At 41.5% G+C, this 12419-nt stretch overlaps 2 protein-coding genes across 4 annotated transcripts; both read left to right on the top strand.

Moving 5' to 3' along the window:
* On the top strand, window positions 1–8391 carry chkb (choline kinase beta). The gene is made up of 11 exons (XM_047596174.1): window positions 1–614; window positions 991–1099; window positions 1269–1382; window positions 1655–1788; window positions 1885–1989; window positions 3357–3415; window positions 4388–4475; window positions 4628–4736; window positions 5209–5309; window positions 5402–5483; window positions 6514–8391. The coding sequence occupies exons 1-11, from the start codon at window positions 100–102 to the stop codon at window positions 6568–6570; spliced, it is 1473 nt and encodes a 490-aa protein (XP_047452130.1). The 5' UTR covers window positions 1–99; the 3' UTR covers window positions 6571–8391.
* A 258-nt stretch (window positions 8392–8649) lies between these two features.
* Window positions 8650–12195, top strand: LOC125014700 (kelch-like ECH-associated protein 1). Of its 3 annotated transcripts, none has more exons than XM_047595994.1 (8): window positions 8650–9326; window positions 9419–9607; window positions 9852–9931; window positions 10017–10368; window positions 10486–10631; window positions 10754–10908; window positions 11167–11324; window positions 11394–12195. In XM_047595994.1, the coding sequence occupies exons 1-8, from the start codon at window positions 9081–9083 to the stop codon at window positions 11574–11576; spliced, it is 1509 nt and encodes a 502-aa protein (XP_047451950.1). In that variant the 5' UTR covers window positions 8650–9080; the 3' UTR covers window positions 11577–12195. The 3 variants fall into 3 exon arrangements, with proteins under 3 accessions (XP_047451950.1, XP_047451949.1, XP_047451951.1); XM_047595993.1 differs by having other exon boundaries at window positions 9747–9931; XM_047595995.1 differs by lacking the exon at window positions 8650–9326 and having other exon boundaries at window positions 9460–9607; window positions 9712–9931.
* The last annotated feature ends 224 nt before the right edge of the window (window positions 12196–12419 follow it).

Below are 12419 nucleotides of genomic sequence, written 5' to 3'. Positions count from 1 at the left end.
ATAAATACGACAGCTCAGACTCCGGCCAAGGAACTGGTGGGTGCTAGCGCGGATTAAAGTCATCAGAATTTACGATACTTACGCCGCCAACCTCCTCCCATGCGTCTTAGACCTTCCAGCTATGTTTGGCTCTTCCGGTTAATTAGCTTTACCGGCGGACTTCGTTTGTCAGCGAGCCCCACCTACCGCTACAGACCGACGTTTCACACCAGTGCCACTTTACTGTTCGCCCGGAAACTCACAATGCACCCTCGTAGAAATGTAACAAGTAACGGTAGTCGCGGCGAGGACTCGGATTTGGGTTTAGCAGAGAAGTCAGTCCCGGGGGGTTTCAGCGGGACTATCCCTACGGTTACTACGGTAGACACGGGTCCTCCGGCGGAGAAGAAGCGAGTGGGGAGCACGCTTGCCGTCAACGAAAGGAACTTGAGGACTCCGAGTCCGCTGTTTGGGGCCAACTGTGATGACGACTCGGAGGCTGAGTCTTTTCGGGATGGGAGAAGCGACGAGGTGGACCGGGACACCAGGGCCAGGGCCTTTGCTTGGTGCCGAGACTTTTTGTCCGGGTCGTGGAAGACCATCCCCGAGGCTGATTTTCAAATTAGCATCGTCAGGTAAATTACGTCAGTGACAGCTGTGCTGAGAATAAAACCACTTAGGACGTACTCATCATAATCAAAAGTACCTTTAACGTTAATTTGTAGGAGTCTATTTTGTGTACATTGTCCTCTGATGATAACGTTATAATCGCCATCATTTAATCTCATTATTGCTGTTGTTATCAACACGAACCACCATCAATGCTGTTATCATTAATAACAGTTCGGTATTAAAATGGTTTTGTGTGTGTTGCCTTAAGGGCATGTTGTTATATTAAATCTGTTACCGTACTGCAAAATCTAATGTGGCTTTCTGGCTAGTGTTTATAACTAGACTCTGTGAGGTTGATCTTTACTTAGACGTAATAACAGTGATGTTTTGGTTTTACAGTGGCGGGCTGAGTAACCTCCTGTACCTGTGCAGTTTACCTGACCACGTGCAGTGTGTTGGAGAGGAGCCTCGGCAGGTGCTCCTCAGAATCTACGGTGCTATCTTACAGGTTGGTTAAGTTAAATTTGAATGATGAATGTGTGGCTGCAAATATTTACCTTTTCTTGTAGCCACAACAGCTACACAACAGTTACAACAGCTGGTTGTACTTGAACTGCAAGTTTAAACGAAACCAATGATTTCATCGTCTGCCTTTGTCTGTGTGTCCTGTGGTGCAGGGCGTGGACTCGCTGGTACTGGAGAGTGTGATGTTTGCCATTCTGGCCGAACGGACATTAGGGCCAAAACTCTACGGCATCTTTCCAGAGGGGCGATTAGAGCAGTACCTTCCGGTACGATACACGGTGTCACACGATCGTACACACAGTGCTTATTTTGTGATTTCATCTCTCTATCAGTGAGATTAATTTGTTTATGAAAACAAAACAGACAGTGTACGTCACTGTCACCCGTCTGCGATAACCATTTTATCACCAAATAACTGCTCTAGAAGCAGATTTGCATCTAATAATGCGTTCTTGTTGTCTGTGTAACCGTAGGTAGGTGTAAGGGCCCTGGTGTATTTGTCGAGGTGGTGATTTCTATGTGTCTCTTGTTTTCCCAGAATACTCGCATGCGCACAGAGCAGCTTTCCATTCCAGCCATCTCAGCTGAGATTGCAACCAAGTTGGCATGTTTCCATGAAATGGTTATGCCCTTCAACAAAGAGCCCAAGTGGCTATTTGGGACCATCGATAAGTAAGGACATATCAATTCTCTGCCACTGAAACACTGTGTTACATCATCTTTGAAGTAAAATATACTGTGTTTCTGTTGTCGTTGTTTTGTTTTTAGATACATGGATCAAGTGATGAAGATTAATTTTGTACGTGAAGCACATTTGAAGAAATACAAAAAGCTGATGAAGCTGGACCTGCCGGCTGAGCTGGAGAGCCTCCGGTGAGTTGCACCCCAGGCTTTAAATACTGTATATAGCTTTGAGTATCTTTACACATATGGCACGTTTGGAACTGAAGGAAGGTTATAGTGAAAACTGTGTGACCAGCCCCCTTTCTCCACGAGGGTCAGTGAGCGATGGTACAAAGTTAAGCTCCTGCTCAACTGAGCGCCTCCGTTTCAAAACTCCTGAACGTATGTACGGCTGAACCCTGATGCAGTGTCCATTGCTCAACCCATGTTTGTACCACTGTAAACGCTTTGCCTTTTGAGCCGTCTCACTCCACCGACTGTAACTTCCGTATAGACTTTAGGCAGAGTGACAGCTTAGCAACCAAATACCTTATGAATGGTTCAGTAATCTTTGTGCCCCAGATGATGAGGGGAACATGAGAGGGCAGTTAAACGAGTAAACGGTGTGTGCTGGCTCTCTTCTCTGCTGGTGACGTTCTAATGTAAACTCTCCAATGTTTGCCACTTGTTTCATTTGTAGTCTACACATTAATAACACATACTGAATTCAGGCACAGTAGAATAAATAATAAATAATAAAATAATGTGCTAGCTGTAGCAGTACCACAACATAATTTATTTCAAGTATAAGATTCGTGGGCTCACAGATGAAGAATTGCTACGGACAATTTAATCTCAGGGACGAGGCCCCGTGTATTTTTGTTTTCAGCCTATTAGCTGAACTTTGTCCCAGTGCCTCCACGACTTCACTGCTGAGTCCTCCTGACAGTCTGACGCAGAACCAACAGAGTGTTAATAGCCTGCGCTGATCTATGAACAGATGTTATCTTGCAGATATGTACCAACTGCATGCTGAGGCAAACAAGAGATGCAAGTGCGTCTGCATGGACTACGCGCTACGCTCGATTGAAGTCCTCAAACTTATCTAAGACGAAAGTGGATCTTTTACAGTATCTTACATAAGACATTAAGATACTATTAGGTGACTGTGGGTAGTTCAGTCCGTCAACAGGTCTTATTTTTAATGATCGATAATCAAGGTTTCAAATATTTACTCCAGTTTAAAGAGAGTTGAGCCTTTCCCAAGCTCTGTTATTCAGGCTTGTTTGAATGAGCTTGTTTGAACATGTTTGAATGAGAACTTATACCCGACATGAGACAGTTTCTTATAACTTGGCACATAGGTACATTATTATCGTCATATGTCCTTGATAACTAGTACAACAAATCACACCATTTTCTGATTGTTTAATGTATAGTACACCATGGCAAATTCTGATTAATTACAGATTAAACTATCAATCAAAATCTTAGCACTTGTAGTTACACAAACTCATTCTCTTTTCTCCCTCTGTCTTTTGTCATCCCTGTTTGTCTGGCTCTTGGCTCCACATCAGTGCACTGCTGGCAGCAACTCCTTCCCCTGTGGTGTTTTGCCACAATGATGTTCAAGAAGGTAAAACCTCTTTCCCATCCCATCATTTTTGCTTTTATTGTTTGCTCTGTCAGACATACAATCATTAAAAAAATACCTTCCTTTACCCTCACACTTTCAGTTTGCTCTGATTGATCCGGCGCTTGGCTCAACTGTCACATTTCCTAGAGGAGCTGTATATTATATAAGTCAAAAGGGGGCTGGGGCGTTGTTATTAATAGGCACAGCTCACATTCATCATCCTGTAGGTGAAAATAAGTTACTAAAGTAGATGTGTTGGCAGCCAGAGATTCAGGTTTCGAAGAAATGGTGGTGCCTTGGAAAAGCTGACTTAACACTACATGACCAAAAGCATGTGGACATTTGATAATTATACCCGTGTGATAGTCTCTACTCTGCTGAGAAGCTTTCAGTATTTTATAGCTTGATTGTAGTAAGTGGCCTCCTGCCAAAATAGAACATGCAATCTTTGATACTGATATTGTGCGATGAGGTTTGGCTCACAGTTGGTATTCCAAGGCATCCCAAGGGTGTTGAATGGGGTGAAGGTCAGGACAGCATGTAGTCCAGTCAAGTTCTTTTACATCAAAACGGTAAAACATGTCTTTTTCTTAAATAAAACATTTCCTCATTGGAACAAAACGGCCAAGTCTCACAAGAAAAGTACTTTTGGGTGAGCCACATATGTATATTTGGCTATTACTAGGCTATATTACTAATTATTATGTTATAGATCTCTTTATAATGTGTAAAGAATTGTCACCCAGGAAGTAATATTAGATCAATAACTCCATACCATAAATACGCCATTTATATTTACCCACTACTTAGTGAGTGGTCTCAGTGGGTATTAGTATAACAGAAATACCACTTTTCTTTGTTGTCAACGTCAACCATCCACTGATCTAAACGTGATAGCAGCTGAGGGGGTTTGCAACTCATCAGTGTGTATGATTGTTATTTTTCTCCCTTCTTCTTGATTTACTACTGTAGGTAACATTCTTATGCTGGAAGACAGAGACCAGAACTCAACAGATAGATTAATGCTGATAGACTTTGAGTACAGCAGTTATAACTACAGGTAAGACTAAGGTGAACTCCTCACAGAGCTCATGTAAAGGGATTTGTTTAGTTTAACTAATTAAAGTATCTTTATTATCCATGCCTTTTTTTTTTTTTTGAGGTTTGGATTGTGTCCGTGAAGTGAATGACATTATATTCTTCTATTTGTAGGGGTTTTGACTTCGGGAACCATTTCTGTGAGTGGGTGTATGATTATACTTACAACGAGTGGCCGTTCTTCAAAGCCACACCAGAAAACTACCCAACCAGAGAGCAGCAGGTCAGTCCAAACCGGATGCTGCCAAATATCCACCTTCCTTTGAACTTTGACCTTTAATCAATGGCTTGACCCATTGTTTACTCCTGACGTGCGCCATTGTAGTTTTGTAAGAGAACTGTAAAGTGGAAAATGAACATAAAATTGAACGTTGATGATAAAATATTGATGTTTAATTTAAGGTAAAAATATTTCATTAATATGTAGTAATTCATATGTCCCCTAATTATTTAAAAAATATCTAAATAGCCATCGTTCTGGTGTCCTGCTTGTAGTTACTGCTGATAAATTGGTAGACTCACTTTTCTACTCACGTCTTCCTGAAAATCTTAGTATCTTACTTACTGACGTTCAAGTGTTCTGGGTATGCACTGCCATCTAATGGTGAAACTCTAGAAGATCTGGATGAGAACAAATTATGACCTTTTTTTTGCATTTGTTAACCTGTCACAAACTATTTTACTTCTCATTACAGCTCCTTTTTATCAGAAGCTACTTGGCAGAGCAGAGAAGATACACGGACATCGCCACGGACCAGACACAGCTTGAAGAAGACATGATAATCGAAGCAAACCGGTAACGTGTTGTTAAAATAATAAACGGATGTGGTGAATGTCAGTTGTTACAACATCCCTGTGATGTTCTATCATTTTTGCTTTAAACTGCAGATATGCGCTCGCATCCCACTTTCTCTGGGGGCTGTGGTCCATCATTCAGGCCAAGTTATCCAAGATTGAGTTTGGATACATGGTAAGGACTTGATTTTATACAAACAACTGTGTTTATTACTGTCACGTGATAAAAAGGTACAACACATGAAAGATATTGGCTTTTTTGGTATATTTGTTAAAATAAAATCTAATATTTTTTTAACACATAAAGGTAATACATTGAAAGCAACTGCAATTGGCTTTTTAATAATTATTTAGTGGTATTTGACATCAGCTTTCTGAAAGTTTTGACCAGTCTACAAAGCAAAATTCCTTTCATTGCATGTGCTGGCTGCTTTAATTTCACCACTACATAATCTTGCATTTTACTATCCACTGGTGTATTTGCAAGTCGGGACCGTTCTCCCATTAAAAACTCAACTTCTGGTTTGACTTCAACTTCCAGACTCGTACTCTTTGGTACGATACAGACCTTATAGCTGTGTCAGTGACTGCAAGCTTCCTAGTCCTTAGTAACAGCAAAAAAAAAATTAAAATAAATAACACACAACATTTCACCACCATGCTTCAGAGTGGGTTTGATAGTGATTCTCCTGGAAAGCTTTCTTCACATTCCTCCAAGGACATCTACAGTTACTGTCAACAAACAAATTTATCTTTGAGTCATCTGTCCACAGCGTATTCCTGGGATTTACCTAAATATTCATTGGGAAGCGGAAGTTTGAAGTCTGTTTGTTATTGTGCTGTAGATGCACTTTTTTTATAAAGCACCCTGCGCTTGGGTTGAGTTGGCCAGGGCCTATACCACTTGTAGAAGATTTCTCTTTCAATGCTGGGAATGCTGAGATCTTTTTAAATCCTGTGCCAGACTCATGCCTCAACAAACCTTTTTCCCGGGAAGCCTTAGGGCCCTTTCTTTTCTTTTTAGTGTGTATATCCTTTATCTGTTTCAAAGAGTGGGTTCCTTTTACAAATACGTCAAAAAAGCCAATGATATACTTACTTTTTCACAAGACTGACCTATGAATGAGACTGAAGGGTCTCATTGATATTACACACGTCACAATGTACTACAATTTGCCTTCCTGGTAAACAATGTTATCTTGCAGGACTATGCCCAGTCTCGTTTTGATGGCTACTTCAAACAAAAAAAGCTCTTCAGCTGAAATCCGCCACGTCGATCGGAAAGCACTCGCATTGATCTGGACTTCAAGGTCATCTCATTTGTTTCTGTTGGGATTGTTTTCAGCCATGTCTTACTGAAACTATGCAGGTCTGCTTATGTCAATAAATGGTTTGTGAAAGATAAAAAAAAAGCAAAATCCCAGTTAAAGGTGATGCACAAGTGCATCCTTCCCATAATTATTTTGATTAAAGAAGCATAGTGTGAAATATAATAACAGCTGTAGCTCTAGAGCAGAGAGCACTGTTATGACCCATTTTTAAACGTCCTTCACGTCTTTGGACCAGTTTTTGACATTGGCATGCTGAAATCTTTAGCTATGTCTTTAGAGGTCAGCAGTGACCAGTACCTTGCCAGAGAATTAATGGCTTTTAACGTGAGTCATTTCTGTATAGTAAATCAATACTGTTGAGTTCTGCTTGAGAAGACTTTGTGTGAATAATTTCTTTAGTGTTGGCATCGCTCTACCTCACTTCTCTCTTGTGATGGTGGCTCTGCATTAGGATGCTAGGGTCGCACGAGGGCTGAATGTTACGGTATCCTGTGAGGAAAGGTTATCATCACATAACTGCTCCCTCTGTTGCCTCAGTCTCTATGTGAAAATATTCCCCTCTAATTATTATTTTTTTTCCTGTTAAGTCCATGAAAAATGCTAAAAGCTTATCTACATTCATTGAGTCTGAGGGCTGTTTCATACAGTAGCACTGCAGTCAACAGTACTGTTAATGTGACTCCTAGATTAGTCTGTAGCATTCAGTCTAGTCACCACTTCAGACATCTGTTATTAACTGCACATTTCGCCTGCACTGTCGGCCAATGTTTAGTTCAGCTTGGTTTACCTCTTGTTGTCTGTGTATCATCCAATGCCGACGCCACTCTGCTCCATTATTTAAACCATCTTTGTTCTCTGCCTTTTTTGCTTGTTTTGTTTTTTTGTAAATAATACTTTGGGACATCCACACAAATTAAGTTCTCACTTATGCTGTTGGGACTGACACATGTATGTATTAACTTCCAGCTCCATGTTCCACCAATAACTGTAACTCGCGTGACCTTTGCTGTAACTCCTTTGAATGTGAAGAAGCCTTTTTTGGCCTTTCAATTCTCTTGTGATGCATTTATTTATTTGGATTAGATTGAATGTACTAATCTAATTTACTAATGTTTTTTTTTTACACATACTGTAGCTGCACCAGTTTACTGACAAGAGCATTTATTTGTCGAGTTATTGATGGTAACAGAATTCTGGGGGCAGCAAAACAAATCATTGTCATTGTATTAATGGTATTATTGATCTTTTCCACCGTTCTGTGAGCAGCCGTGATCTGACTTCACGCTGCATATGCCACGAGTCTGCAAAGGACACAGTGAAAAGGGTTCGTTTCCTCACTTGACTGCGATTTTTCAACCTGATCCATTGTTTTGTTGATGTATTTTATTATGAATGGAAGCTGCTTAGCTCACCAACAAAACACATTCCATTTTCTCTGACTACTTCATGATTAGCAGTCACCTCGTGTTGCCAGCCACATGCTTTTAATCTGAAGTAGAGAAATTTGGTTTTGCATTCGCATACATCTATTGGCTATTACAACACAGGGACGCCCATAAATACTGCAATGCCTTCATCAATGAGGCACAGGCTAAGTCACAGTTGTGTTGTCTTCATTCTGTGATAGTGACTTAGCACATTCATTTAAATGTATCGGTTTTTAAAACTTTGTCAGAACATTTTCATTCTGTTAAAGCTTGCTTGTACTATGACGGTCCTTTTTGCACTAATCCAATAAACTCATAGAATCTGTGTCAGTCTGTTTTCATCCTCATTAAATTGCACAAGATAAACCTTTTAGTGTGTTTTGTAAGGTGTGAGTTACTCTCATATATATATATATATATATCATATATCAACTCTCATCGGTCTTCTGACTACAAAGTAATTTGAGTTACCCTTGATGACGCGTGGAGCAGAGTGAAGACCGCGTTTCATCCAAGAGGCCTGACGTTTGTCCCACCTCCATGCGCCAAGAATAGATCGGCCAGAAAGAACTGCAGTGCAAAAAGAAAAAGGGACGCCTTCGAATCGACTGGACCTGTGACAGTGGTTCATTAGCTCTTAAGATTTTGAGGATTTACCTTTTCCTGACATTTAGACGCAGTGCTGATTCTACTGGCATGTAGACTTAAATCTTGGACAGCTGCTTTGGTATTTCTGCTTTTAAAGAGAACGTGACCACCTGAGCTGAGGCAGGAAATAGGAGCCGAGCCAGCGGTACATTGACTGAATTGACTGTCCTCTATTTTTCCTTTGTGCTCTGGTTATTTGAATTCTTCAGGAGGTTTTTTTTACCTTATATGGAGGACGTACAGGGCCATTGCTAATGCGTGATTGGGCCATGTGTGAGATGCATATTTGACCCACTTAAGTGTTAAATAACACAACAAAGCAGGTACTCAAAGAACAGAAATGAGTGAACGCTCTCTATTAGTGAGATGAATACTGTGGGAAAATATTTCATGATACTGTTCAAGTGGATGTACCTTTGTATGAAATATGGTCTCACAAAACTTTTGGGTGCTATTCCATTTATCAACAATTGGCTAGCATCCTCAGGTGTCACTGATAGAGAATCCTGCTCAGCAGACTCAGAGGGGTGGGAAACATACGAAGCGCTGCGTACATATTACGTTGGAGATGGAACCAAGGTTACAGTCCAAACCAGCACACATGCCTTTCATGTAAGTATAAAACACAGTGTACTTCCCCTAACTGGTTAATCAGAAACTAACGGAAAGCCACAGAGAACTTGGTTTAATAATTCATTTCAAAGGTGGACCTCCAGAGACTTTCAGAGTGCAGCGAGTACTTCAGAGCCTTGTCCCAGTCCAGGATGAGAGAGATCTCAGACAGCCACATCCACCTGGACCACGTGAGCTCTCCCATCTTCTACAACTTCCTTGAGTTCTCCTTCAATGATAATTTCAAAGTCCCTCAGGTGGAGTTGGAAGCACACATCCAGGTATACAGAATAATATATAAAATCCCCCTAACTATTAGTCCGTATCACAATTTCTAATTGTGTCGCTTGTTAATGCAAAGGTGTAACTTAACCAAATCCAACAGACCACCTCTTGATTCACCTCTCTCTGACCCTGGAGGTCGGTAGCTATCTCCTAGCTGAGGCCTTCCTCTCAAAGTGCCTATCAGTGCTGGCAGATGAACTCAGCCCGTCTAACTGTTTGACTTACCTGGGTCTTGCTAAGGAGCTCCTCTGTGCAGAGATGAAGATGACAGTGTTCGCTTATCTGAGCAGAAACCTGCTGGAGCTGCCGCAAGTCATCGGGTATGACCCGTTATCATTTTTTTCGAGCATGCAAAGAATTTGGGACACGTCTGCCTCTTGTCGCTGAAAGTGATCCACATCTCAGGTGTCTTGGTGATGAGGAGAAGGAGGAGGTCGTGCAGTTGAGGATGCAAGGAGACCGACGCCTCTGCAGCCTCAGAAAGGAGAACCTGAGTTCTTGGAAGGACCCGGAAACAGAACGTTCCAGACGTGTATTCACCCTGAAGGGGTCAGAGGACAGCGGAGATTGGCAACCAGTCACAGAGCTCCCATTTAGGGCTGATAAGTGGTGTTTTACCACTGTGGTGCTTTTTAATTACTTATATGTTATAGGAGGCTACAGACAGCGTATGAAGAGAGGCTGGGAGTTCAATATGGCTTCCTTCAGGTATAATCCCTCTACTCATACGTGGGTCGCCACATCACCCATGATAAAGGTACGATGGTGTTCTAGTTTGTGTATCGTACTAATGGATAATCTGTGCGTCTCGTTGCCTTGTGTTGATCCATCATATAACACTAATGAAAACCAACACCATCTGTTGTCTCCACAGCACAGAAGGCACTTCAGTGCAGTAGCCTGTGAAGGCTGTATTTACGCAGTGGGGGGCTGGTACTTGGACTCTCTGGTGACTCCAGACTCCAGCACAGCTCTCTATGCAGCTGTAGAATGCTACGATCCATGGGAGGACACGTGGAGGTTCGTGTCGTCTTTGTTGATGTAAAAACAGCTGGCAGGGTTGCGTAACACTTGTTTTTCTAATTAATATGTTTCCTTTTCTGAAAAGCATCCTACAGTTATCTATGCAATCTCTGCCTTAGGTTTGTGTCCTCACTGCCGCTCACTGACTTCCAGTTCACAGTGTCCTTGTCCCATGATGTGCCCCTTGTTACAAGCCTTGGACACTTTGTTTATGTGCTGGGGACCATCCAGAGGACCGGCGAGAAACTGTTGCTGCAGTACAACACAAAGCTAGGTATGAAAAATGGCAGAACAGAACCTGATTCACAGAGCCCCTCCCTTTAACTCATAGGACCTAAGTGCCTGTGTATTTGGCAAATAATAAGAAATTAATTTATTTCCAACCCTGAATGTTCCTACTTGTACGTGCAGTTGTCTGCAAATTGTGTTCAGCTCAGTTTACCTAAGTTAGATTTACAGTTTACTCTGATTCCTAACTCACTTGAACGAAAACTAAAAGCATTATTGCTTCTGTCTTTTCTCCGTCTGTTAGACTCCTGGTCTGAACTGCTTCCCACACTCACCAGGGCGGACATTGACCTTCCCACTCTTTATTTCCTGGGGGCCACTGACAGGCTGCTCGTGATTGGTGGGAACAACTCAGAGAATGTGGTGACATCGTTCTGCGTGGAGACACAGAAGTGGGGTCAGGTAAGCGTCTGTGGTGAACACAGGCTCGGGATGAAGACGCCTTTCATATTCATGCTAATTTTTCTGCAGGTGCACCGGGCTGAGAAAGTGGCCTTTGCAGGGCAGGGGACAGTTGTAGGCGACCAGCTCCTGATGCCGAGTATTGAGCACAACACTGTTGTGAGGATGGATCTCCGAACTCTCACCCTCACGGTCCTCCCTCCTCTACCCATCTCCATCTGCTACGAAGCTGCCTTTTATCTTCACTTCTAATGCTACCGTTAGCTTCCCTGAACACACTGCACGCTTGTTTTAGTGGATAAATGCTTTAAAGTCTTTCTTAAACGTAAGGTGATAAATTACATAAGTGGATTATCTTTGGAGGATTATCCTTATCTTTTGTGCTTAAAGTCATTTAGTTTAGTTCAGTTTGTGCTGACTATATATAGACTCCTGAACGATAAGCTTGACTTTATTCTTCAGTCAAATTGATATTCACTGTGGCCCTGTGCATAATTCAGGATTTACTGAAGTTTATCTTCTAAGAAAATTGTACATATTCCGTACAAATAAACTGTATGTGAGATACAAAATCCAACTGAATTCTTCTTAGATAACTCTTGTGATTATCAAGGTTAATAAAGGTTACTTCAAGGTTATTAAAGGTTATTTATGAATATGAATATAAATAGGGTATCATGAAATGTGAGAGTCATAGAAAAAAAACTTTCCAGACCCTATCAGTTTTTTATTTATTTGTGTATATTATAGATATTTCTTTAATTAATTAATTAATTACTACACTTTTCTTTCTCCGATTGGATAAACACCATTACAACTTAATGTCTTAAAGTCTTTAAATACATTTTTTTTATTATATTATCACATAGGGGTAGTGCTTCTACTCTCTGGGTGAAATGTCACACTGCCCTGAGTAACCTCCTAACGCAGCGCTGCAGCGGATTGAGTTGCGTAGCAGAGTCCTCACAACACACGAGGTTAGGCTCCGTTTATGTTTGGTGTCTTATTACAAAGAGAAGCATGTCAGGGGAGGAGAGAGAGAGAGAGAGAGAGAGAGAGAGTGAGGGAGAGAGAGAGAGCATTGGAAAGCACAGG

This window comes from Mugil cephalus, chromosome 10, assembly GCF_022458985.1.
Source record: "Mugil cephalus isolate CIBA_MC_2020 chromosome 10, CIBA_Mcephalus_1.1, whole genome shotgun sequence".
Taxonomy (NCBI): Eukaryota; Metazoa; Chordata; class Actinopteri; order Mugiliformes; family Mugilidae; genus Mugil; species Mugil cephalus.
This window is presented reverse-complemented; position numbering and strand designations above follow the sequence as displayed.